Source organism: Ascaphus truei, chromosome 1, assembly GCF_040206685.1.
Source record: "Ascaphus truei isolate aAscTru1 chromosome 1, aAscTru1.hap1, whole genome shotgun sequence".
NCBI lineage: Eukaryota > Metazoa > Chordata > Amphibia > Anura > Ascaphidae > Ascaphus > Ascaphus truei.
Genome location: NC_134483.1, coordinates 248403686 through 248430989, shown reverse-complemented (window position 1 = coordinate 248430989; position 27304 = coordinate 248403686). Strand labels below are relative to the sequence as shown.

Genomic DNA, 27304 nt, shown 5'->3' with positions numbered 1-27304 from the left:
GCTATGCACCATCACGACTCTTGCGTTCTTCTCAAGGATGTCTTCTTTCTACCCCCTTTGTATCTAAAGCTCTCTCCCGCCTTAAACCTTTCTCACTTTCTGCCCCACACCTCTGGAATGCCCTTCCCCTCAATACCCGACTAGTCCCCTCGCTATCCACCTTTAAGACCCACCTTAAGACACATCTGCTTAAAGAAGCATATGAGTAGCACTGGATAATCATGGACACATGAGACAAAGCTTGGCCCCCTGCAGACGCACTTACTAGTATTCCCTCCTACTGTCTCTGTACGTTCTCCCTACCTACCAATTAGATTGTAAGCTCCTCGGGGCAGGGACTCCTTCCTTAATGTTACTTTTACAGTATGTCTGAAGCACTTATTCCCATGATCTGTTATTTATATTTGTTATTTATATGACATGTATTACTACTGTGAAGCGCTATGTACATTTTATGGCGCTATACAAATAAAGACATACATACATACATACACAAGACCAATTTGCATAATTTAGTGGAAATTGAGCAGAAAATAAGTGCCTATGTTTTAGGAGTATGTAAAAACTGGCCGGTTCATGGCTCCTGACCTGACGTTTTTCAACATTGACTTATAAAAGAATCTTTCAAAAGGAGGCAGCCCCAGAGTAGGTTATATCATTCATTTTCTTTCATCTTCATGTGGCCAGCAACACTTAAGACAATGTTTTTCCACTGGAGTTCTTAAGAACCCTTGGGTTCCTCCGGGCATCCCTAAAAAGTTCCTTGCAATTTTCAAGTCATTTGAAAATAGTACCAAATACAGAAGAATTTACAATGCATCTGATCTCAGACGTGCTATTAGAGAGGGTTGGGGTACTTTACAATGCATCTGATGTCAGGGACGTTACTAGAGAGGGTTGGGGTTGGGCAGAATTTCACAATATAAATTATAGGGTTCCTTAACCATGGCTAGCTGACCACTTGGGCTACTAAGGGGTTAATAAATTACAAAGTAGTAATTGAATGAACTTTTATCATGCAGTATAGGGACAGCAGTAATGTCATGTTATTTTATTTTAAAAAGATAACAGCAGTATCCTGAAGTTATGTGAAATTATCTTAACGACAGTGTGCCTAGTAACGGCGTTGTGCTTGCATATCAAACATGTTAACTGAAGGAAAATAACGTTGATTCCTGATTTAGCCAATGTCATTTGCCCTGATTTAACAAAGTTTAGCGAGTTTCTAGGGGAGAGCTAGGGAGACGTGACTTAAAAAAAAAAAAAAAAAAAAAGTAAGACACCAACGCACATCCCAACTTTGTTACACTGAAATGTCATTAACCAGTTCCTCCCTCTCAATTCTATTTAGCAAGCTGCATCCAGACTGCAATGTCATTAACCCTTTCACATGTTTTCTTCCATAGTGGGGAACGTTAGTTACATATTACAAGCAAGCTTTGCCAGGAAGGGTAGGTCCTCTGCAAACAATGAATACTTACTTTGTCTTACAGGCTCAACTTTCTCTGCTCCTCTTTCATATTTATGTGGACGACCTCTCAGACCTCCACAGTTTAAAAACACGTATTGCATACCAATTACTGTATCACCTAGATATAAAGCCAGACTTTGGGGCTTATTTCAAGAACTCTGTGCGGTGACACCACTAAGCAGCCCTCGCCTGAAAAATGAGGCAGGAATAGCAATGCAGCAGAGAGCTACAGTACCTATAACAAGTGTCCTGGAACAGGATTGTGTTTTCTGTCTTCAGACTGCCAGCACCCTCAGCCTAGCTGTTGCAACCCCTTGTGGGTTTCTAGGCTTCAGCTAGTTGCCTTCGCAACACCCCTGCCTTTTTACCAGGATGGACTGCTCCCCCTCCCCTTGCCAGGTGGTTTTGTCCCAGTTAATTTACCATCAGCCCAGACCAGCATGCTGTCTTTTAGTACCAGCAGCCATCTTGAGTAGTCATCTCTTCTATCCTGGTAAAGTTATTGATTTTTTTTTAACCTATCCCTATGTCTTGCATTTAGCCCACTTCCCTTATATCTCCCCTTCATTGCTCTCATATCCCACTGTTCCCTCAGTACTATTCCCCCCTTTTTATTTGTATGTTGTTGCTCCAAATAAGCACTTCAGCAAGTAAGAAGGTTCCCTTGATTGATATATGGGATTGAGTTAACCTGCCTGTCCCTGCGCATCTATCAGGGTGTGCTTGGGCCAGAACAACAGGGCTCCTCAACTAGATCCACAAAAGGGGCCAGATCAAAAAAACTTTTAGGAGTAGAAGCAACACAAGCCTATAATAATATTTCAACATGTTGCAAGCATTTATTACATCTGCACCATATAGATTTACATTAGCTTAACTTACAAATGTGTTTTAGTGTGAAACACGAGCCCCTAGTATACAATTAGCAGGACAGACAGTCCAAGGGCCACATCAAGGTCCTCCATCCGGAGGCTGCCAGTTGGAAAGCCGTGACTTATAGCTAGAGATGGGCACATTTTTGGGGTGGATTTGGATTTGCAGCGGAGCCGCCGGTTACTTTGGTCTGCGGTTTTCAGCCGGTCGATGTCAAAAAGAGTGATTCGTATTTTGTGGATTTTTTTTTTATATTATTTTCACAATACAATCTGTAGATTCTGTAGATTCTGTAACTTGTGGACGTATTTGTAGAATCCACTCTGCGGATTTAGCGATCAGGATTGCTGAATCCACAGATTTGATTCTACAAATCCGTCCACGGGTTGTATCCAATGGCGGATTTCGATGAATCCACATGGATTGAAACCGCCCAACTCCATTTGCGGTAGCATCAGCCAAAATCCGGGAAACGTATTTCGGCAGATTCGACCATCTCTACCTATAGCGTCCCTGCACAGCAATTGCCATTATGATGCAACTGCAGAAGGCGGTTACACATACAAGCAAAGGTTAAGACACCTTCCTGAGCAAATCAAGGTTTTGCAAATGCCCCTGGCAATAAATGTATTAGGACAGATCACTTAACATTTTTCACATCAAAACAGGTATATTTCCTTTACTGGTGCTGGATATTTATACGTCCAAGTAATTCTTATGGAAGTTTCCCAATCTACAGTTTAACACACACAAACATCTCTCTTTAATAGGTATGGCAGGCTTTATAGGCCCCACAACATGTAGTGTACCTGCCAAGTAGGTACAGGTGGAGGGTATGTTAGGGCTAAGGCCTTATTCTACCTAATCCTATGCGGCCTTACGAGACATGAGCTGAAAATCCCCACTTAAGTAAATACAGATTCTTCCCAAAAACCGTCCCGGACTGCCACTTGTGGCAATATAGAATCACCTCCTTAGACTGTAAGCTATTTGTGGTAAAGACTCTTTTCCCCCTTGTGTTTACATTAGATGTTATCATTCATGTTATATGCAACTCCCTGTATATTTAAATTAGCTGCATGATCACATGGTTTGGTGCTGCAATAGAAATAATGATAAATGCCTGTACTAACTTCACTGCTTACGAACCAGGTGGCATTTTGTAATTTCACTTTGATTTACAGCCCCATTGGGTGATACACATTACCACGACTTTTTTTTAACGCACATGCATACAGTGTTTTAGGAAACATAAATAAAAATACATGTAGCAGATGCCTGAAGCATTCATTTTTGCTTTGCCCCATAATTAAAGCCCTTGTGCGTTTCTACACATTGCACAGCGAACAAGACAGGTACTGTAATATGAACTACAGTATAGCACAACTCCATTGCATTGGCACCTCAATCAATACATAACACCTAGAACGGGCTGACTGCTGAGGAGATAAGGAAGACACATTTGGGAAAGTCACTTACATGCCAGCTTGGAACAGGAGTTTCTGCCCCTCTGGGGGTATCCTCCTGGTCACAAAGACCTTCATTAACTGCTGAGCGGCTTTCATTGCCTCTCTGACTCTGTCCTCCAGCTGAAGAGGAAGCAGAAAGCAGGAGGGAGGAGCTGAGAGGGTCTGGAGGAGTTCGCTATAGCATTAAAAAGGGTAATGCTGACATGACCAAAATCAGTAGTGGTAGAGCAGCGCCACCCAGTGTCCAACAGCTGCCACTTCAGCATCATTGTGCAACTGTCAAAAGGGCACACAGCATACATTATTAATCCCAGTGCTAAAATAAATGGTGTACAGTACAGTAAGTGCTATTACAACATGGCATTGTCTTTGATAGGGGGAGAGCACAATTATTTTCGAGAGCAGATCAGGGCAAAGCTCTTTCGGTAGCTGAATGCAGAGGAATGGCTTAGCTGCGGACTGCTGGGACATGCCAAGATGCCATTCAAAGTTCTAGTAGTCATATTGTCCAGGAGAAATGGAGATTTGTTGTAGGTTGTAATAATGGATCAATATTAAAGTTCTTCTGTCATAAAATCGCAGTGTACTGAGCTTTCAAAACTTAATAGGTTTCTCTTTCAAGTGTACGGTCTACAGTGGGTATATTGGAAGAAGAAACCAGTGAGGTATTGAAACCTCTGTACACTATGACTTCATCTATGCAAAACTGTAATGTTGGTCCCCAGGCCCGGTTTAGCCTCTAGACAAGCTAGGTGGCAGCTTGGGGAAGTTAAAAACTGGGGATTCCATGTAACAGGCCACTCTTCAGGCCCCCCTCAAACCTGCAGGTAAGCGGACTCTGCCCCTCCCTCCCACTGTTGTGGCCCTCCTTGCCCCCCGACTATACTCTTTCTACTCCCTCCCTCCTACCAAGCACACAACTACTCACTTCCCCCCTGCACCCCCCCCCTCACTCCCCAGGACAATGAGCATGTACAATCAGTATCATATTCTCCTTTTTAATATAAAATACATCTGTAATTATAAATGCATAATTTGCATGCAAACATGCATAATGTACATTTTCGCAAGTTAAGTGGGGGGGTGGGGGGGGGGGGGGTAGGAGGGTGGTTATTCTGGATCCAGGCTCACTTGTAGCATCTGTGAAGATCCATGTAGCATAGACTCATCCCCTTTTTAAAGCATTTATTCTATTTTCATCAACTTTATTGAGTGGGGTTAACAGAAATATAAAAGTACTTGCATGTAGTTTGTGGTAGAAAATGTCTCTTGTGAGAAGAAATATCCAATTTGAGAGGTAGTGGCTTTTTTATCAGGGGAAGGTAAAAAGGAATCCCTTTCTAAGGCTGGGGCCATGGTGCCTTCGCCTGCGCCGAGGCGTGCGGAGGCTGGGAAGTGACCCGTGTGAAGCGGGTGCTTTCCCTGACCGTGGTGGACTGGCCGTCGGGGGCGTCACGGAGCTGGGCGAACCGCTCGCGTGACCATCCTGTCAAACCAAGAAATCAGTTTCAACTGATTCCTTGCGCAACGCGCGCCCACTTCCACATGCCGCATGGACGCGATCACTGCCTTAAGGCAGTCTGATCTCTCAGCCTGCACGGTCTGCGGCACCATAGCCCCAGTCTAAGGGAGCAGTGGATGATGTGTCTACTCACTTTTGCTGCTGTTGAAAAGAGAGAGCACACTTTCCAGACAGGAACAAGCCAGGGGGCATAACACTATACCAGTGATTTCCAACATTTTTTGTTTGGAGGAACCCTTGAAGTATTTCGAAAAATCTCAGGGAACCCCTATCTGGCTAACACATATTAGGTTCGACAGGGGTCAGTCACAATATTTCACACCTCACGAGCCACCTCTATTTTCCACCCTCTACCCATGTATTTCTCTCCCATCCGTCTCACTAACTCTCCCCCCTCCCACCTCGCATGTATTTATCCCTTGCGTCTCACTCTTACTCCCTCTTTTCCTCACTCACTCCCTCCTGCCCCCCTCTCTTCTCTCACTCGCCCCTACCTTCCGTCAATTACCCCACTCTCTCTCAATCCACCCTACAAAATACATACCAAAAAAACCCACCCCTGGGGGGGGTCTATAGGAGGAACCCCTGAGACTGCTTCTAGGAGCCCCAGGGTTCCACAGAACCCTGGTTGGGAATCACTGCACTATACAGATAAGGGCAGGGGGAGAAGGCTAAACCAATCTCAAACTATGAGCATTGGGCGGTTGCCAGGCCAACTGACTAGTGGCTTGTGAAAAAGGTGAAATGTAACAACTATGTTGCAATTTACAGAGCAGCACTGACTGCTTGAACAGGTAAAACATGCAACTTTCTCTGGGGAGAGCTGGCAGCCTGAGAGCAGAAAAAGTATACAGAAAATAAACAATCTAGGCCAACCAATACTCTTACAGTGGCACTGCCTGCAAGGTATCTAAGCTATAGCATACAATGAATCAGCTTGTCAAGTTGAAATTGTTGGACTACTTGTGCTGCAATATAAACATTTTTTTAAATTAATATTATGTAACGGGTATTCCCCCACCCAATCGCAGATATGGTGTAGGTGCAAGGAACATATATTGTTACTCAAGTGTGGTGCATAACCTGTTGGCTCACAGGAGGGCTGAGCTTCCGCCACGGGGAACCTGGGGCAATTACACTAGGGTTGATCACTTACAACGATGCAGCGCCTCCACCTGCGATGGCTCCCACCAGAGGGGGAGTAGTTCCTCGCAGGACAATCAATAATCACATAGACAGCATGTATATTAACTAATGACTTTACTAACATGCATAATAACTCATCACACTCATAATGACATGTGTCCCTCTCACGAGGAGACACTAACCGCGACGTTTCGCAGGATGATTCCCCCAACACTAGGTGATCCCACCCAGTGTCCCAAGAACCCCACCCAATGTCCCGTACTCCTACAGAGATAGTCAATGGGTGACTGCGCAGTCACTATTTAAGCTAAGGGCCCGTTGGTGCACTTGTGTATCAGATAGTACCTGCCGAGCACTCCAGTACTCGGACCTGCAACGGACTTCTCAAAGGATCGAGACGATCTCCTTCACGATTTCCGGATCCAACACAGGATGATCCCTCAGGGGCGATCCCACCCTGATAACAGTCCAGCTTGCTCCGCAAGACACGCAGTAGTCTTGATTCTTACTCTCTAATAGCTAATGGGGCTGATCCCTCTCTAGGGCCTGTCCCTACAATACTCCTCTAAGATGACTCAGGGCTATCTGGGGCCTAGGGGAATGGCTGGCCTAGTGCAGAGAGTCACTGACTCCTGCACCCTACCTCCTTCCCCTCGCTGCTCCGGTCAACAACTCCTCTGCACCAAACCCCGCGAAAAGTATCTATTCCCTGCAAGCAGGGAGCTCCTACAGCCCTATTGGCTCCCTGGCGTCACATGGGGTTCCCTAATGCTCCTGGTATCTGTAGTCCCTGGCCAATACCTACCCTGGTAGGCTAGGGCTTCGCGGGCTTACATCTGCGCATGCGCGAGCTGATTGGAGTTCTCCCGCACCTGCTCTAACTGCGCGTGCGCGAGCTATCTTTCAATGGCGGCGCCCGGCTCCGCTAGCCGCCGGGACCCTAACGACGCGATCGCGGCCTTGGCAACCGGCCCGCTCGTGTGCTGGAAGGAGGGGGGGGTGAGTACGTGAGGGGGGACCTGGCTACATCCTCCCCCTGGTAAAATCCCCAACGTCCTCGCTTGGGACACCATGCAATGCAACTATATACAAAGGTTATATAATGAAAATAGCGTAACATACTTATATACTGAAAATTTCAACAACCAACCGTGATCTCACTATTATCAGCTTTAAATCAGATTGTACATTTCATTGAACATCACAATAACTGACTGTACTTTGCTGCGAGCCCACTGCTGAGCCTCATAATGGGGTGCCCCAACTTGATCATAGGTTACCCGGTTTGGAGGGTACCTGACTCTTTGGCTCCTACGGATTTGTTCTTCTGCAACTCCCTCGGGGGAGTAGTAAACACAGTCCTGAGGCTCAGCCTCTTCCCTTGAGGGGATAATTGTCTCTGAACAGTCTCCGTTAGGCACAAAGCAAGGGCTCTGGGCATCCAAAGGCTGGCCCGTTGGGGCCACCTTAGTAGGCATTGGCCTACGGGGCCCTTTACCCGTAGCTCCTCCAGGAGATGCCCCTTCTGTGGGGAAGTCCCTTTGAGAGGGTCCCTCCATAGGATCCTCAGCAGTTTCAGAGTGTGTCTCATTATTGACAGTCTCTTGACCCATCTCTGCCGACTCGGACTCACCGTTGAGCGGTGTGGCCAGTATCTCTGTCTCTTCATCTTCTACTTGTGGAATGGGGAGAAGATGATTGCGGTGCCATACCTTTACCCGGCCATCAGTGTCTTTGATGCGATAGACCGGGAGGCCCGGCATCTGGGATTCTATTTCATACACTCCGTCTCTCCATCGGTCGGCCAATTTGTGCTTTCCCGGGACTCCCAAATTCCTAAGCAATACCACATCCCCAGGACGAAGTTCCCGATATCTGACCTTATGGTCGTATCGTCTTTTGTTGTTAGCGTTCAACTTAGCTGTAGCCTTCTCAGCTTGTTGATAGGCCTGCTGTAAACTGTCTTTGAGTCTTTGTACGTATTTAAAATGGGTAGCATTGTGTATCCCATCTGTCGAAACTCTAAGACGTATGTCCACTGGCAGTCTTGCCTCTCGCCCGAACATGAGGAAGTAGGGGGAGAATCCCGTTGATTCGTGTCTAGTGCAATTGTACGCATGCACCAGGGCCTCTACGTGTCGGCTCCATTCAGTTTTCTGAGCACTCTGTAGTGTTCCGAGCATATCCAGTAAGGTTCGATTAAAGCGCTCGGGCAGTGCATCTCCTTCGGGGTGATACGGGGTTGTTCGAGACTTGGTGATATCCAGCATTTTGAGTAACTCTCTGATCAAGGTACTCTCAAAGTCCCGCCCTTGATCGGAGTGCAGGCGATTGGGGAGACCGTAGTGCACGAAGTACTTCTCCCATAATATTTTTGCCACGGTGATGGCTTTCTGATCTTTAGTGGGGAAAGCCTGAGCATACCGGGTGTAATGGTCCGTGACGACTAGCACGTTGCATATCCCCCGGCTGTCAGGCTCAATGCACAGAAAGTCCATACACACAAGGTCCATGGGGCCCGAACTTTGTAGATGGCCCATGGGGGCTGCTCGAGTAGGCAGAGTCTTGCGCTGTATACACCTAGTACAGCGGCGACAGTGACGTTCGACGGCCTCTCGCATCTTGGGCCAAAAAAAACGATCTCTGACCAGCCCAAAAGTCTTGTCTATACCCAGGTGCCCATGATCATCGTGTAGAGACTTCAACACCAGATATTGTAAGTTCTTAGGGAGCACTAGTTGTCGCCTATCCGGGTGGTTGTGGTATTGCACCACCCGATAGAGCAAGCAATTGTCTATCTCGAATTTGTCCCATTCCCGCATGAGCAAGGCCACCAAGTCATTGGGTGCGCGTTTCAGAAGGGCTGGGTTCTGCTTTTCAACGGCTCGCCTGATGATACTAACGACCGGGTCTCGTATTTGGTAGTCTACTAGATCCTTCCACCGTAACACCTTGTCCTGCGTGATGTTCATCCCTTTTGGTCCGCCGTAGGCGGCGGGGACAGCCTGCGACCGGCATCCCACTGAGTCGGCCACTCTTAATTCTGAAAAGGCCACTTGGTCGTTGACGATAGCGGCCATGCTACACATAGCTCGCACTCCGGGTCCTGGGATTTCCTCCCATTCCTCGTCATCGGGATTAGCACTTAACCCGGGTCGTCTGGATAGGGCGTCAGCCCCTATATTCAAGGGTCCCGGCTTATACTTCATGGTGAACCGATAGCTGCTTAGAGCGGCCAGCCAGCGGTGTCCAGCGGCGTCTAACTTAGCCGAGGTGTTGACATAAGTGAGGGGATTGTTATCCGTCCTTACTTCGAAGGTAACACCGTACAGGTAGTCGTGGAGCTTCTCGGTAATAGCCCACTTGAGAGCCAGAAATTCCAACTTGTGGACGGGGTATCTCTGTTCACTGGGGGTCAGGCTGCGGCTGATGTAGGCCACAGGCCGAAGGCCCTCGGGGTGCTTTTGATGCAGGACGGCACCCAGTCCATTGAGACTGGCATCCACATGTAGAACGTAAGGTTGTTCAGGGTCAGCATACGCAAGCACCGGCGCCTCGGTTAGACACTTCTTCAATTTCTGGAAGGCCTGCTCGCACTCCGGCGTCCATTTATCACCAAACGGTTGGCGTGCCGATACAGCTTTCCTCCCGGTCTCTGAGGGATATATCTTCAACAGACTGTTCAGGGGTTTAGCTCTACTAGAGTACCCTTCCACGAAGCGGCGGTAATACCCACAAAATCCCAGGAAGGATCGCAGCTCCGTGACATTCTCGGGACGAGGCCAGTTCACTACCGCTTCTACCTTGGCGGGGTCGGTGGCGATCCCCTGGGCGGACACGATGTGTCCCACGTAAGTCACTGAGGTACGACAAAACCGGCACTTGTCTAGGGACAATTTCAGTCCTTCATTCCCCAGCCGGTCTATTACTTTAAGTAACCGCTCTTCGTGCTCTTCTAGAGTCCTTCCGAAGACAATGATGTCATCCAGATATACCAGACACTCCCGCGGGTTCATATCCCCGATTGTCTTCTCCATCAACCTTTGGAAGGTAGCAGGCGCCCCACATATACCTTGGGGCATACGTGTGAATTGGTAGAATCCCAAGGGGCAGACGAAAGCTGTCTTCTCCTGATCTTCCTCGTTCATAGGTACCTGATAGTACCCCGATCGCAGGTCGAGCACGCTGAACCATTGACTTCCATTCAGCGCATTCAGGATCTCTTCAATACGCGGAAGGGTGTACTGATCCGGTATCGTACGATTGTTCAGGGTTCGATAATCAACACACAGTCGTACGGATCCGTTCTTTTTACGCACCACCACTATGGGTGACGCGTAGGGCCCCCGAGACTCCTTCAAAATCCCGGCCCCTTTCATGTCGTCAAGGGTTTCCCTCACATCGTCCATATCCCGCGGGGCGATGCGGCGAGAGCGTTCTCGGAACGGGGTGGTATCATTCAGTCGGATGGTATGTTGGGCACTGCGACTGCACCCCACATCCATCTCACTTGTGGAGAATACCTGTCGGCGTTGGTTCAACTGAGTGGCTAGCCTCTCCTTCCACTGAGTGGACAGCGTCGACTCCCCAAAGTTGAAGTCCAGCTCGACTAGCCGTTCGTCCACGGCCACCGCCTTCACCTGAGGCGTGGTTTCTACAGTGCTGACGGGATATATGCAACCTAACTTCTGGTCGGCATCAAATTCCATCGGGAAGGGGGAGAGATTCTGTACATACACGTGGGTTTGAAGTGGGATCTTAGTTATCCACTCCCTCACTTCGGGTAGGATCCTATACCCTCTCTGGACTTCTTCGTCTTCAGGCGTATTCTCCAGGGAGAACAGCTGATCACTCTCCTCTCGTTCGGGATAACAACACCAGACGGCCATCTTTTGTACTCCCCCTGGTAATATGGTCGTCAGCCCCCGTTGCCGATTGTATAGATCCCCATGACGCTCCAGAGCATATACCCGTTTGCATTCCTCTCGTAGGACTGGATCTAGGAGGGAGGTGGCGAGCGGCAATTCGTTAGTTTCTTTCAAGTACGCTCTGACCACCGCTTGTACTATGTCGGTGTTGGTACCCAGGATGATCGGATACTTATACTGATCCTGGGGCTCCGGACACACTAGCGCCGTTACAAACATAGAGTGTTGCTTGCCGGTATTCAGTTGGGGTATCTCCATTTGAACCCTTACAATCCCATCGATGGGGTAATCTTCATTACTTAACCCCCTTACTTTCACATGGTCAGCCGCTTCTAAAGGGCAATGCCGGAGGTGCTGGTTATAGAACGGGCGGTATATGATGGTCACTTGCGATCCCGTATCCAGTAGAGCCGCTGCATATATCTTTTCTATTAACACCCGCACGATAGCGGCGGGGCCTACTTGGCAGTAATCTTCCCGGTTGGAAGCTCCAGCCCCGGTGTCGGTATCAGTAGCTTCCGGGGAAGTCTCCATGTCAGATCCGGCGGTTTGCACTATGCATATCATCGACCGGGCTGGGTTTCTTCGGTCGGAGCCTTTGTCCTCGGGGAGGCCCTCCCTTTCTGGGCAGGCTCGGGAGAGGTGGCCCTTCTTACCGCAGGTGTAGCAAAAGAAGTCTCTGGATTCAGGGTGACCCCTGTACGGAGGTGAGTTACGGGGGGGTCTAGCTTTGGGGGCCATGCCCTTCGTGGCGACCTCCTCTTCTTGGTTCGCGGTGTTCTTGGCCTTGGCCCCAGTGGCTTTAGTCGGGTCACTGGTGGAAGGCTCCTTAACCTTGGCGGGAGTATGCAACCGGGCGTAGGCTTCATGTTGCTTTATCTCACCCATTAACTCCTCCCAGCAAGGGGGGTCACCTCGCATCCGGGAACATTTAATCATGAGGGCGATAGAATTGTCGGGAAGTGCTCCTCTCAGGAATTGATTCCAGCAATACTCATTCACCTGTGTAGACTTAATCTGGTCCCTTTTTCGCATCTCCCATAAGACAGTCCTAATTCGCTGAAGGTAATCGGATAGCTCTTCTCCCAGTTTCTGGCGAAGGTTGAAGTAGCGCGTCATCAGTTGTCCTTCGTCTTCCGTTCGCCCGTAGGCCCGTTCAAGAGTCTCTAACATTTGTTGAGAGGTAACATCCGCATGTTGATCCTTAGCCAGTCGTATGGTGGTGGAAGCGGGTGGCCGCAGGCATTCCATTATGCGTTGTCGTTTTGCTAACTCAGGGCACGTCCATTCTTCTACAACCTGGGAAGTGTACTCTATCCACACTGCAAACGCTTCCTCACCCGCCGGGGTTGGTTTTGTTCCTGAAAAGATTTTTAGTTTGCGATACTGCTGTTGGATCGACGCTTCGTCCTTGGCCCCTCCCAGCTTGGCAATAATCTGAGCTAGCATTCGGATGTCATTTCCCTCGGTAGCAGAGGGCTGGGCAATACTTAGGGGTGGGCTGTAGTCGGCGACGGTACCTAAATTAGACTCGCAATAGCTCCCAGGGGGGGAAGGTGATGTACACATATCCACCTCTTCCAAGTTCGTGTGGGAGCTGCGGGGCTCAGATTTGATGGGTCGCTCCGAGTACACCACCGGACAATCAACATCAGCCGAGCGTTCGAACCACAAGATGGACGGACCGTGGCTTTCATTTATATTTCGCCCGATATTCACTAACACGGAGCAATACCCCTTGTCTTCCAAGTGCTGATCAACCACGACTATGGAGGCAGTCCTCCGGAGATGAGGGTTTTGCCTCAATGCCGCTCGTATCTCTGATGAGGGAATATCTACAGGGACGTGGCACACCGCCAGCGCATGGGTCGGCGGCACTCCCAACTTCAGGGCCCAGTCGTGGACCTCGTGTCCGGACTTTACAACCATGATAAAAAAATAGGAATTGGACAATTTGGAAAAATAAGATAGGGCACCCCAGGTCTAATCTCAGCAGCGCCTCCAAATGTAACGGGTATTCCCCCACCCAATCGCAGATATGGTGTAGGTGCAAGGAACATATATTGTTACTCAAGTGTGGTGCATAACCTGTTGGCTCACAGGAGGGCTGAGCTTCCGCCACGGGGAACCTGGGGCAATTACACTAGGGTTGATCACTTACAACGATGCAGCGCCTCCACCTGCGATGGCTCCCACCAGAGGGGGAGTAGTTCCTCGCAGGACAATCAATAATCACATAGACAGCATGTATATTAACTAATGACTTTACTAACATGCATAATAACTCATCACACTCATAATGACATGTGTCCCTCTCACGAGGAGACACTAACCGCGACGTTTCGCAGGATGATTCCCCCAACACTAGGTGATCCCACCCAGTGTCCCAAGAACCCCACCCAATGTCCCGTACTCCTACAGAGATAGTCAATGGGTGACTGCGCAGTCACTATTTAAGCTAAGGGCCCGTTGGTGCACTTGTGTATCAGATAGTACCTGCCGAGCACTCCAGTACTCGGACCTGCAACGGACTTCTCAAAGGATCGAGACGATCTCCTTCACGATTTCCGGATCCAACACAGGATGATCCCTCAGGGGCGATCCCACCCTGATAACAGTCCAGCTTGCTCCGCAAGACACGCAGTAGTCTTGATTCTTACTCTCTAATAGCTAATGGGGCTGATCCCTCTCTAGGGCCTGTCCCTACAATACTCCTCTAAGATGACTCAGGGCTATCTGGGGCCTAGGGGAATGGCTGGCCTAGTGCAGAGAGTCACTGACTCCTGCACCCTACCTCCTTCCCCTCGCTGCTCCGGTCAACAACTCCTCTGCACCAAACCCCGCGAAAAGTATCTATTCCCTGCAAGCAGGGAGCTCCTACAGCCCTATTGGCTCCCTGGCGTCACATGGGGTTCCCTAATGCTCCTGGTATCTGTAGTCCCTGGCCAATACCTACCCTGGTAGGCTAGGGCTTCGCGGGCTTACATCTGCGCATGCGCGAGCTGATTGGAGTTCTCCCGCACCTGCTCTAACTGCGCGTGCGCGAGCTATCTTTCAATGGCGGCGCCCGGCTCCGCTAGCCGCCGGGACCCTAACGACGCGATCGCGGCCTTGGCAACCGGCCCGCTCGCGTGCTGGAAGGAGGGGGGGGTGAGTACGTGAGGGGGGGACCTGGCTACAATTAGAACATATTATATTTCAATTTCATATACTGTAAAAACTTTCAAAAACAAAAAGGTGAACTATTTTGAATTTTACTTAAATAAGCAAAAAGTCAGAAAAATTGATAAGATATAAGATATGCTAATAACTTGATAACATGAACACGAGAACACTATACAAAAAGCCAGTGCTAGGCAGAGATTTGATGCTCTTTTATTTTATCATTTGTTTGCAGATATACAAAATGAAAGCACAACGTTTTAAAATAAAATATGCATCATTAAAATAATGTGCACAATTGTAACAGGTGTCTATTTCCATACAAATATTGACTTAGATCACAGCCACATTTTCATCCTGTATTCTTTCCAAGAAATTAAAAAAACTCTGAGCCCCAACCATGTACTGTAGTACAACTTTAATTGCAATACTCATACTTATGTCAATTTACACTTGAACGGTCATGATCATTTAAGCCAGTGTTCGTTTCAACATCAACTCCTAATCATTCTGTGATGTGTTGAGAAAGGCAGCCAGGACGACACATCCCAGAATGCTTGGAACAGGAGTGACCAACTCCAGTCCTCAAGGGCCACCAACAGGTCTGGTTTTAAGGTTATTCCTGCTTCAGCACAGGTGGCTCAATCAGTGGCTCTGTCTGACTGTGCTGAAGCAGTGATATTCATAAAACCTGCCTTGATGTTGACCCTTGAGGCCTAGAGTTGGCCACTCCTGGCTTAGAACATAGAGGGTTGTACATCAAATGCCAAGATACCTACAGCAAAGTAGGACTACAAATCCAAGCGTACTTTAAGAAAAGTTGCCCTGCAAGTAATTGCTACAATTAGGAAGCTAAGTAGCTAAATGTAACAAACTGACCAACTAGGTGGACCTCAAGGTCTTCATATGATAAAATGAATGGTACTAATGTGTCTTTACTGTATGTATAAACTTTCATAGAAATATAAAAGTACCAACATTTCCCCTACTTATTGTACTATAAAACCTTCGATTTTGTTTCATCTTCATTTCTGCCTATATTATGATTTTTTATTGTCTGTGCAAAGAATATCAGTTAAAGTTTTCTCTTCTACCCACTCTTTGTGTGCAGCTAACTGTTCCATGCATCTCCCAAACATTATTTGAAGTCTACACAGTAGCATAATAACATGGCTACAAAGGCCCTTCTTATGATATTAGACACCCTTTGAAGGATCAACAGTAGAGTTGTTGACATGATCTTACAATCAACATATCCTTCTCTGCAATTACTTTGTGATCATGAATGCTCGTGCATAATATCTACGTTATCCCTAGTTTCGTACTAGATAGGGTTAGTGGTTGGAAGTGGGTAACTAAAATAGCTGTACTCCACCAGATTTAAAAACAAAATAATTCCACATTTCAAATAAGTATTCTGATTATGTTTTAGAAAGACTTATACAATATTTATGCTCATAAATTATAAAGGGAGAGAGGGTTCCTAAAATAAAGGCATTATTGTTTTGTTTTGAAAGAAAATGGAAGTAGAGTTTCTCAGTAACAAAAAGTTATGGTACTCTGAGGTTGTAAATAAAAAAGGTATTCTGAACCCCCTAGTACCATCACACTTCAACCACTTGGTAGGTTTTCCTTAGGTTGGTCCAATAATAGGTATTACAACTTAAGATCGGTTCACTCTGTAATGGAAATAGCCACTGGAGCCATGTGCTGCATTTAGTTAGAAAAAATCTCTTCTTAGCTTAATTAAGACAACTACATCACACTGTGAGTTGAATCGTTATAAAGGCACTTCCTTCGGCATTGCTTCTCCTTTCAGACCTGCCAACAGATTCTTTGCTGCAAGGGCAGCCATGGCATTCCGGGTTTCGACAGTGGCACTGGCAATGTGAGGAAGAATGACTGAAAAAGAGAAACAAGCACCCACCCCCATTACATGGACGTACATTTCCTCATCTTCAAAGGAAAGGTCTTTCTACAGTTAGAGCAATAAAAGCATTGCTATCTTTTTTGTAATCAGGTTTCATATCTCTCTGTCTCTCTCTCTCTACGTTACTTCAAGGACTATGAGAGTACAGACACTATAAACTAGAGTGGGGGGCGCAAGATTTCTCGGGGGGGTGCAGCGGTTGCAGAGGCCCCGCGCTATTCTCCCCAGGCATTTAAATGAATGCCGGAGGATCGCGTAAGGCCTCTGCACCATCCCTTACCTTGTCTTCGGTGATGTGTCGCCATGGCAACGTGACTTCAATGGCGCTGCTTGGTCATGTGACCCCCGCTGCGTCATTTGACACAGAAGACAAGGTAAGTAGGGGGTTGCGAGCAGGGGGGGAGGGGGAGTGCAGGCAGGGGGGTGCAGCGGGTAAAGTTTACACTCCCCTGAATTAGAGAGAGGCTCACTCCACACATCAGTGACAATCAGTGGTGCATCTGTCACGAGGGGGGGGAGGGGAAGTATCAAAACGGTAAGCAAAGAAAAATGAATTTATATTTAAACTTCCATAAATAATTCATATTTAAATAAGAAAATGTGGTAGAGGAAGCAATTATCCACTCCCAGACAGTATTACAGCCACCTTCCTAATAATTAAGTTTATTGCTATAAGCAATTAGTTGTTGATCACACTGGAAGATAAAAAGGTGCTGGTCATGTTATGCACAAGCAAATTCCCCACCGCAGACTCACCACAGTTTTTCAGTTGGAAGAGCGGATGGTCCGTAGGAAGGGGCTCTGGGACTGTAACATCCAGCCCAGCGGCTGCAATTTGCCCACTCACCAAAGCATGGTAAAGATCCTCCTGGTTTACTACAGCACCTCTATGAAGTAAAACCAAACAGTGCATTAGAACTTAAATAAATTAGCATCTGCTCATTTCGACATTTCTGTACATTCCACTGCAGCAAATTATTCTGGGTAAGGACATGCAAATGAGAGCTCCCCGTGTGTCACTTTTTGCTTCTTATCCACTTTAACATGGATCCCTATAAGCTTAAGCCTGCTTTATTACACAGCTTTTAAATCAAAACCTGGGTTAAAGAAGTGCATGGCCAGTAAACCTACTGTACTCACAGACAACCTTTTTGACCTTTTTAGTATCATCAGTGTGAGAGTGTTTACTGGCCTTGCATTGTGAAGCTCAATTCTACAAGTTTTTCACAATCCATGTGTAGAAATAAAGTGGCTCTGGTGACGGTAAAATGTGTTCTCCATATTATGTGATAAACGGTCACCTGGGTTGAGTCTCTTCTGAGGTTAGATATAGTTAGTTATACATGGTACTATCCATTGTATTGTATTGTATGTCTTTGTTTATATAGCGCCATTAATGTACATAGCGCTTCAGAGCAGTAATACATGTTGTAATCATATAAATAACAGATAATATAAATAACAGGTCATGGGAATAAGTGCTTCAGACATAAAAGTAACATTAAGGAAGAGGAGTCCCTGCCCCGAGGAGCTTACAATCTAATTGGTAGGTAGGGAGAACGTACAGAGACAGTAGGAGGGAGTTCTGGTAAGTGCGTCTGCAGGGGGCCAAGCTTTATGTATCGTGTTCAGAATATCCACAGTGCTATTCATATGCTTCTTTAAGCAAGTGTGTCTTAAGGTGGGTCTTAAAGGTGGATAGAGAGGGTGCTAGTCGGTATTGAGGGGAAGGGCATTCCAGAGGTGTGGGGCAGTCAGTGAAAAAGGTTTAAGGCGGGAGAGGGCGTTAGATACAAAGGGGGTAGAAAGAAGGCATCCTTGAGAAGACCGCAAGAGTTGGGATGGTGCATAGCGAGAAATTAGGGCTGAGATGTTAGGAGGGGCAGAGGAGTGTAAAGCTTTAAAAGTGAGGAGAAGAATGGAGTGTGAGATGCGGGATTTGATCTGAAGCCAGGAGAGGGATTTCAGGAGGGGAGACGCGGAGACAGATTTAGGAAAGAGTAGAGTGATTCTGGCAGCAGCGTTTAGTATAGATTGTAGGGGAGACAGGTGAGAGGCAGGGAGGCCGGACAGCAGGAGATTGCAGTAATCGAGACGGGAGAGAATGAGGGCCTGAGTCAGAGTTTTAGCAGACGAGTAACAGAGGAAAGGGTGTATCTTTGTGGTATTGTGGAGGAAAAAGCGACAAGTTTTAGATACGTTTTGAATATGAGAGGAGAATGTGAGAGAGGAATCGAGTGTGACCCCTAGGCAGCGTGCTTGGGCTACTGTGTGAATGATCGTATTTCCAACAGTAATGTGAAAGGAGGCAGTAGGGCCAGGTTTGGGAGGAAGTATAAGGAGCTCTGTTTTTGACATGTTAAGTTTCAGTCGACGGATGGCCATCCAGGATGATATTCCAGACAGACATTCAGAAACTTTGGTCTGTATAGCAGGTGTAAGGTCAGGGGTTGAAAGGTAAATTTTTGTGTCGTCAGCATAGAGGTGATATTTAAACCCAAAAGATGTGATTAGGTCACCTAGAGAGAGTGTGTAAAGAGAGAAGAGAAGGGGTCCCAGGACAGAGCTGTTTCAGTAGAGTGAGCAGTGCGGAAGCCAGATTGTAGAGGGTCTAGAAGAGAATAGGTGTTGAGAAAGTGTAGCAATCGAGGGAATACAAGACGTTCAAGGAGTTTGGAGGCAAAAGGCAGGAGGGAGACAGGTCGATAGTTAGACGGACAGGTAGGGTCAAGCTTGCTGTTTTTGAGCAATGGTATCACGGTTGCATGTTTGAAGGAGGATGGAAAAGTACCAGAGTAGAGGGAAGAGTTAAAGATCTGTGTGAGCATAGGGATTATAGAAGGAGCAAGAGGTTTTAGGAGATGGGAAGGAATGGGATCAAGAGGGCAGGTGGTAGAGGGAGAAGAGGAGATCAGCAGTGACACATCCTCCTCTGAGATAGCAGAAAAAGAGTCCAGAAAGGCAGGAGGAGAGTTAGGAAGCGGTGTGGGATGGGAGGAGGCAACAGATGGGATGTTCTGACGTATGGATTCCACCTTTTCCTTAAAGTCAGCAAAGTCCTGAAGTGAGATGGAGGAAGAAGAGGAGGCAGCCGACGGTGGTCTGAGTAGAGAGTCAAAGACAGAAAATAGTCGACGTGGGTTAGACTTGTGCATGTTGATTAGTGATGAAAAGTAGGTTTGTTTAGCCTGAGAGAGGGCAGAGTTGAAACAGGACAGTATAAATTTGTAGTGAAGGAAGTCTGCGAGCGTATGAGATTTCCTCCAGAGGTGTTCAGAGGAGCGAGTGGAGGAACGCAGCATGCATGTGTTGGAATTTAGCCAGGGTCTGGGGTTAGAAGGGCGAGGACGGCAGAGCGAAAGCGGGGCATGTAGGTCAAGAGAGGAGGATAAGGCACAGCTGTAGTTCCTGACCAGGTTGTCAGGGTCTGAAGTAGAACTGAGAGGGAAGAGCGTAAAGTGGAATCAAAAGCTGGTAGGTTAATAGAGCGCAGGTTTCTGCAAAAACGAGGGCGAGATGGTGAGGGGAAGAAGCGTGATAGAGAAAATGAGATGAGGGGATGGTCAGAGAGAGGAAAAGGAGAAATGGAGAAATCGGTGAGAGAAAAGTTTTTAATGAAAACCAGGTCTAGATAGTGGCCATCTTTGTGGGTGCTAGCTTCAGTCCACCGTTGCAGACCAAAAGAAGAGGTTACAGAGAGAAAGCGGGAGGCCCAAGGAAGAGAGGGGTCATCAATGTGGCAGTTGAAGTCCCCAAGGAGAAGAACTGGGGTGTCTGAGGAGAGAAAGAAAGAGAGCCAGGATTCAAAGTGAGAGAGAAAGGCAGAGGGGGGGATGAGTAGATGTAGGTGGACGATAGATGACCGCCACATGGACTGCGAGAGGCGAGAAGATCTGGACTGTGTGAACCTCAAAGGAGGGAAAATCAAGAGAGGGGGGAATAGGAAGGGTTCGGTAGCGGCAGAGAGAGGAGAGCAGGAGCCCCACACCTCCACCCCTGCCATCAGGGCACGGAGTGTGGGAGAAGGAAAGGCCACCGTAGGAGAGGGCAGCTTCCAGAGCAGAGTCAGACTGAGTGAGCCAGGTCTCAGTTATAGCAAAGAGAAGCAGGGAGTGGGAGAGAAAGAAGTCATATACAGAGAGGAACTTGTTAGAGAGGGAGCGAGCATTCCAAAGGGCACAGGAGAAAGGGAGAGAGGAGGGAGGGTGGCAGGGGATGGGTATGAGGTTGGAGGGGTTAACACCAGAAGGAGTAGAAGTTGCATGTGGGAGGCGCTAAGTCCACTAAGTCCATTCCCATGGTACTATCCATTCCCCAGTCACACTGCTGTGCTACTTCAGAAGTTGGTTAACCATTGTTGTCCCTTTACTTGACTTGACCCAGTTGCTGGAGTGTTCTTTGCGACTACCTGGAAGAATCTCTGCACTGACCCCTTACTTTAGCACCATAGGTGAGTTTTAATGACAATTCTTATCAATTATTCCACCACTAAAAGCACCAAGTCCCATAATACCTTTTATGTAGCCATGGTTGTGCCAGATACCTTTCTACCTTCCCTGTCATATAAGTTCTAGTAAGATCCAGGCAGTGACAGGCTATCCTGTGGGGGTTTCCCCCCCTCCTGCAGCCTCTGTGAGTGACAGAAGTGGAGATGACATAGGACTCTGTGTCTGTCCAATAAGGATACAGAGCCTGTGCCCTCCCCTTTTGCACCAAGGAGGAGGTGTCCTACATTATAGAGATAAACCCAGCCCTCACAGGGTGGGGTTCAGGCAGTTCCCTCTTCAAGGGATGAGGATGGGGGGAAGACGTGCTTAGTCCCTCATGGGCTGGGTGCATTCCACTACTCTAGTGAGGCCTCATCATTACCAGCAGGCCTGTACCATCCAGGAGCCTGGAAGCTATCCTGACAACTGATTGCAATCACTGTAATAACATCATGCAGTGGCTGCAGAATAAAGACCATCCCTTTTTATATATCTGGCTGAGTCGCAATCTATTGGCCAGATGTATGGGGATAAAAGACTGTCATGGTGGGGATTGCCTTCAGTACTACCGGAGCCCACTGCGTCCTGATGTTTAGGGTTATTGTGCCCTTATTTCGGCTTCATTGCTCCCTTGTCTATTTCCCTGGCGTTCTAGTAGGTTATTTGACATGCCATACCTGAGAATATATATGGTTACATTATCAATGACTTGGAGGAAACAAGTTTAATAATCACCTTTTCTCAAAGTGTCCATTGATCGTGGAAACAATGGGACATTTCCAAACTGTCACAAACTATTCCAAATATTGGCAACTGTCTGTTTTATTTAATGTTAGTTATATAGTTTATTTATTAATCTAATATTAGAAAATAATAGATCATAATTAGATTATCTTAGATAATTATATATGTTATTAGTTCCGTTTGATCCTATGTGGCCTGCCCCTTTAATGGGAAGCTAGCAAAGGCCTTTCAGGAAAAAATTGTAAGAGTATGATAATTGAGTACTGTAAGATGATTCAAGAAGTATAGATCATAATATTAAGGATAGTAAGGTGTAACCAATTAGTAGAAGGTTGCAATAGTCAAGACAGGCGAGAACAGGGGTGTAGAGTGACAGAAGAAAGGGAAGACCCTAGTAATGCAGAGAGAGAGAGAGAAAATTGTAAGATGAGTAAAATAAAAATGTAAAAGAAAGAGATGACTCTGTGCTAGTGTTGGGTGAAGGTCTGTGTGTTTTCGAGTCTTTAATCCCATGTCAGTCTTTGTCACGATTAACATAAGTTTTACTGAGCCCCATGTGAGAGACGGATGGCAATCAATCAACTAGACTTTGACAAAGACTATATTTAATTATTTGTATTGTTCCCTAATTTTTAGAAGGGGCCTATTCATTAAGCTGCACGTTTTGCTACGTTATACTGCCCAAAACAATCTGCGCTAAAAAGGCAGAGAGAGAAAATAAAATAAAATTTGCACAAAGACATTAGTGATTTTGGGACATAAAGTATGTGGTAGTACTTTGTGTGTGACTTTCCATTTTCGCAGCTTATGTGAATGTGAATACCTACATTTGGAAGTTTACTTCGCTTGCATGCAAAGGTTGCATATTGCACAGATTTGCTTCGCTAGAAACTAAAACTGCTGTTAAAATTCTGTTTTTGGACATGCAAAAACTGGTTGATGAATATGACAAGATGCATTTCTGTCTAATATTGCCCTTTATCGCAGTTTCATGAATAGACCCGCAAGACTTTGCTTCCTTCCATGTCTTATATTTTTTTCCCCTTTTTTAGTTCCCTTACCTGCTGGTATTGACAAACACAGCATTGGTTTTCATTTTGGAGAATAGTTTTTTGTTGCAGATACCCTGTGTTTCAGGTGTTAAAGCGCAGCATACAGTAAGGAAATCAGACTGCTTGGCCAACTCATCCAAGGACACTGTAAAGTAGAGATACACAGGGAGATTCACTAATCACCGATATGGATATTGTGCTGTGTTCACTGTCATTCAAGTCAATGACAGATAACTCAGGATCACAGTGTGATAATCTGTATTTGAGGCTAGTGGATCCGGTTATAGACTGCTTTTCTAATCTTGATATTAGAATGTTAATAGCCGTGTTCTTACTGTTTTAACACCTTTGGCCCCTATTGAATGTGCGGTGAAGACATTTTCAAGTGCTGGAGAACAGTTAAGTTCCAGCACTAATATATTCTCCAACTGATATTAAATAGTGGGCTTTAATGCCAAAAGAGCCAGCAATGCTCTTTTAAGGGGGATATTGAAATTGCTCCCAACTATAACATGACCCTGTGCAAAAGTTGTAATTTCCACAAGTACAAAATCCTGTTTAACTTTAGGAGCATAGATGGAAAAAAAGGTTCTGTCTTGCACGTAATGGGCCTCGCACTAAACCTGTCCCCTGCGTCGGACAGTGTGCCCTGCGCTTGAAAGGGTATGTGATTTGCCATTAGCACTCCCATTCCTGCCTCTGTAGAGTTAGCTGAAGCTAGGTAGGAAAATGGGAAAAAAATTAGCTCTCAAGGATTGGTGATACCCAGGCTTAAAATGTTTCTCCTAAATTCAAATAATGTCAGCCTTTAACTTAAAAAAAATTATTTACATAGGACAGTGTTTCTATTCTAGGAGAGTTAAAAGCTTTTGAGACTTATTCTACATCCGCTGTGCTGTCGATCGGGCCATTATAGGATGACATTTCCAATTGACATCAAAGGATCATTTCAGATGACAACAGCCCAATTAGACACCTTGGCAGATGTAGAATAAACCCCTAATGTTAAGAATGACAATTCTAAGAGCCAACATGATAAGCAGTAGCGGCTGAGTGGCACCAGTATCAGAGAAGCAGATAACTCACACAAAATATGCTAAACATCTTTCAAGTACCAAGACTACACAAATGCAGCCAAATCTACCAGGGAAAGTGTTTACCATGAATGGTGTTACAAAAAGTTAACCTAAAACCCTAATTGGAAAATATTGGGGAAATAAATTTTTTTTAACACAAAGGCACTATGAGGGTCCTCTTAAGCATCACACACTGGTTAGGATGGAATGACAGTGGGAATGTATCTACTGTAACAGCTAAATTCAACATGGCGTAGCCTCCCAATAATAGAAAAAAAGTCAAGAAATGGGGTATGGAGCTAAACCCCCCTTTGCAAAAAGCCAGGGGGACCCCTCCATGTAAAGTACACCTCAGGGCACCTCACAAAAGTGACGACAGACTCAAAATAATAATTGATTTGTAACTTTTCTCCAATTTGTATATTTAGTGAATTGATCCAAAGTGTGGATTAAAATGGTATAATATACATGTCATTAAACTCCTCACTAACTCCGCCTGCTGACATGCCCCAAATTGCAAGTTAATGTGTGTCGGACAGAATTGGAACAAATTACCATACATTAATGCAAACATACACAAAATGAAAATAACAGCCCTAGTACTGCTTTGGCTCCAATTATCAATGTGCAGTGCTCCATATTATTAATATTATAAATACAATCTGTAATCACCTGTGTTGCAAACCACGACTTTGTTGTTGAAGTACATTTAGCCAAGCTTGTTGTGTAACTGCTGTGTGTCATATTAGTTAGGATTTAAAAATAAGAACAAAACTACCTAATACATAGAATTTTTTTGCATATTTGCTTTTACCAAATTCAGCTGATATCTTTGCTGCCAAATCTTCTCTTGGTGCGACATCATTATACAGGAATTTCTTGACACCGAATGGTTTCAAGCGGTTGGCAATGGCTTCACCTGTAAAAATATGGACAGTGACCATGAGAAAGGGGAAACTGCACAAATTATTAGAGAATGAGTATACAATATACTGTAGGCAGCACGCTAAAAAGAAATAAATCAATGCAAAACAGCAATAGTGGTGCAGTGGGAATAAGCGAGGGACCCTATACCATTGAGAGTATCCACACAAAAACCCAATTAAGTTCCCAGCACTCAAAGGTAAAGGATCAGTAAGTATCAAATCGATATGCCAAAAAATTCTTTTCTTAATTACCACAAAAAACACTAATGAATAAACAGCTTGGCAAAGTAAATATATATGCAAAAACGTGGATAAAGATAAAACAGAGCACACTATGTAAACACAATAAATACTGTATGAACACAAATCAAAGCACAGTGTGCAAGAGGGAAATACTACACAAACTAACAGATGACCAAAAAAAGGTGGGAGCGAGGGGGGGAGGGGAAGGAAAGGGGCAGGGGAAAGGAGAAAAAAGAGAAAGAAAAGGACAAAGAACACAATGAAAATCAAGGGGGGCAATGTTTTAGGGAGTGAGGCCTTTCTTCTGGCCCATTCGCACTGACCAGGGGGGACTGTGGTACTTCCCTTAAGACCCCAGTTAGGACCTCACTTGTTAGTAAAGGAGACATATATAAAATGTGTAGTCCCAAAGATGGGAAACCAATTGCACAATGCCTGGCCTATGTAATAGCCCAAGAGACAGGTATGTACTCAAGAGCAGAGAAGTGTTCCACAAACTCAGAAGCTTGTGCACAAAAAAACTGACAAGGTACAAGCAAAAATTCAAAAAGCACAGTGTGCTCTGTTTTATCTGTATCGGCATGTGTTTGCATATATATTTACGTGCCTACACTGTTCATTCATTAGTGTTTTCTTTGTAATTAAGTAAAGATTTTTTTTGCAAATCCATTTGATACTTACTCATCCTTTACCTTTGAGTGCTGGGAACTTAATTGTGTTTCAAATAATTACTTCAGAGCCATGGAAGACAACAGCACCACAAAGGGCCATAGATACAGTATCAAGCAATGAAAATTGCAGCATTGCTCCAAATACAGGGGCAAATTACATTGTACAGTGTACTAACTTTCTACTGGTTTGTTTCAATGTTGCTCCACTTGCGCCAATAAGCTTTTGGTGGAGTAGTAATACGATTTTAGAATTATAGAGTGTGCAATATTATCTATAATTCAAAAAGTTTTTTTGTTTGGCCAGCTATACAATTCCACACGCCTAATCCGTGAGCCACCAAACATGGCATGCTATCTAATAGGATGAAAAGAAAGCACATAGGTGGGGTTTTCGTGTGTGTGTGTGTTTCCGTACATAATATCATAATTTTATAATAAATAATACATATGCTATTATGTAAGTGAGAACCCACAATACACTGGCGACACACTTTATTCGAGCTTGGCTAGTCCCACGAATTCGGGTATACCCGGGTGTATTGAGGTTTGTGACTGTTTTCTGCCCGAGTGCATTGAGGTATTTTCCAAGCAGGGATTGAAGCATTTTATTCCCTCTGGCTGCAATACTGCACAGTATATAAATATATAATGCATTACAATTCAGGAATTTATGCCATTTGGTAGACATGCGAAGCATTGCAGCCTATTAAATCCTAATCATTATCATTTAACAGATCAGCCGCCCGTCAGCCAGGCATGAACCCAGGCTGGGAAGGCAAATGCAACGGGGCTTGTCAGAGGTGAGGAGTGGCGCATTCCAGGTATCTGCCAGGTACATACTGGGTATTTGCTCGAATAAAGTGTGTCGGTGCAGTATACAGATGCTTTTGCCTGGGAGCAGATAAGGCCAATCAAATAACAGTAGAAGGATGGCCAGCACTCACAGGTCTTGAAAATTAAAAAAATATAATATTTATATTTTCTTTTTCAAGACCTGTGGAGGGGAGGAGAGAGAGAGAGAGAGATTGAGAGAGAGAGATAGATTGAGAGAGAGAGAGAGATTGAGAGAGCGAGAGAGAGATTGAGAGAGAGAGAGAGATTTTATTTCCCTATGTGTCCTTTTCACTAAACACTCCCCTCACTTGAAATGTCTTGCAGGGAGTATTCAGGTCATTTTGGGCGCTCGCGCTGCTGTTTATGCTGGCTGGCCATGATTGCTGCATACGGAAGTGTGCGCATGTGCATGGACTGTTATATCCGGTTACTAGATGCCATAGGATCGTTCCCCAGCAACAGAGGAAGCCCTCATTTGTTTACACATAAAAGGACCGCCTCTATGTGGTCACATGTGCAATTGTATGACTCATTTACTTCCGACAAATAAGATGGCCACGGCAGAACAGAGATGCTGTCTGATGACACTGATCTCCCTGTCTTTCTGATTAGCTCCCTCTAATTGGATACACCTGGTGCATTATGGGTATAAATACACTCCTGGGTCCCATTGTCCTCTAGCACTCCCTGAGGAAGGTCCTTTCTGGACTGAAACTTTGGTTTGATCTGCACTGATGTATTGTCTTTAATACAATTTATTTATCATATTG

At 45.8% G+C, this 27304-nt stretch overlaps 2 protein-coding genes and 1 long non-coding RNA gene across 3 annotated transcripts in view; 1 reads left to right on the top strand and 2 right to left on the bottom strand.

Annotated features, from left to right (window-relative positions):
* The window catches only part of LOC142496186 (glyoxylate reductase/hydroxypyruvate reductase-like), a 17864-nt gene extending 13882 nt beyond the window's left edge, over window positions 1-3982 (bottom strand). The window contains exon 1 of the mRNA XM_075602682.1: window positions 3824-3982. Within this exon, the coding sequence (XP_075458797.1) occupies window positions 3824-3909 (86 nt within the window). The 5' untranslated portion in view covers window positions 3910-3982. The remainder of the gene's footprint in view (window positions 1-3823) is intronic.
* On the top strand, window positions 1918-27304 carry LOC142496190 (uncharacterized). Its single transcript, XR_012801911.1, has 2 exons — window positions 1918-1964; window positions 26859-27304. It is a non-coding gene; the product is annotated as an uncharacterized LOC142496190 (long non-coding RNA).
* The window catches only part of LOC142496180 (glyoxylate reductase/hydroxypyruvate reductase-like), a 55002-nt gene continuing 42466 nt past the window's right edge, over window positions 14769-27304 (bottom strand). The window contains exons 6-9 of the mRNA XM_075602670.1: window positions 24675-24779; window positions 22794-22929; window positions 17258-17388; window positions 14769-16473 (exon numbers count right to left, since the gene is read on the bottom strand). Coding sequence (XP_075458785.1) covers window positions 16352-16473; window positions 17258-17388; window positions 22794-22929; window positions 24675-24779 — 494 coding nt within the window. The 3' untranslated portion in view covers window positions 14769-16351. The remainder of the gene's footprint in view (window positions 16474-17257; window positions 17389-22793; window positions 22930-24674; window positions 24780-27304) is intronic.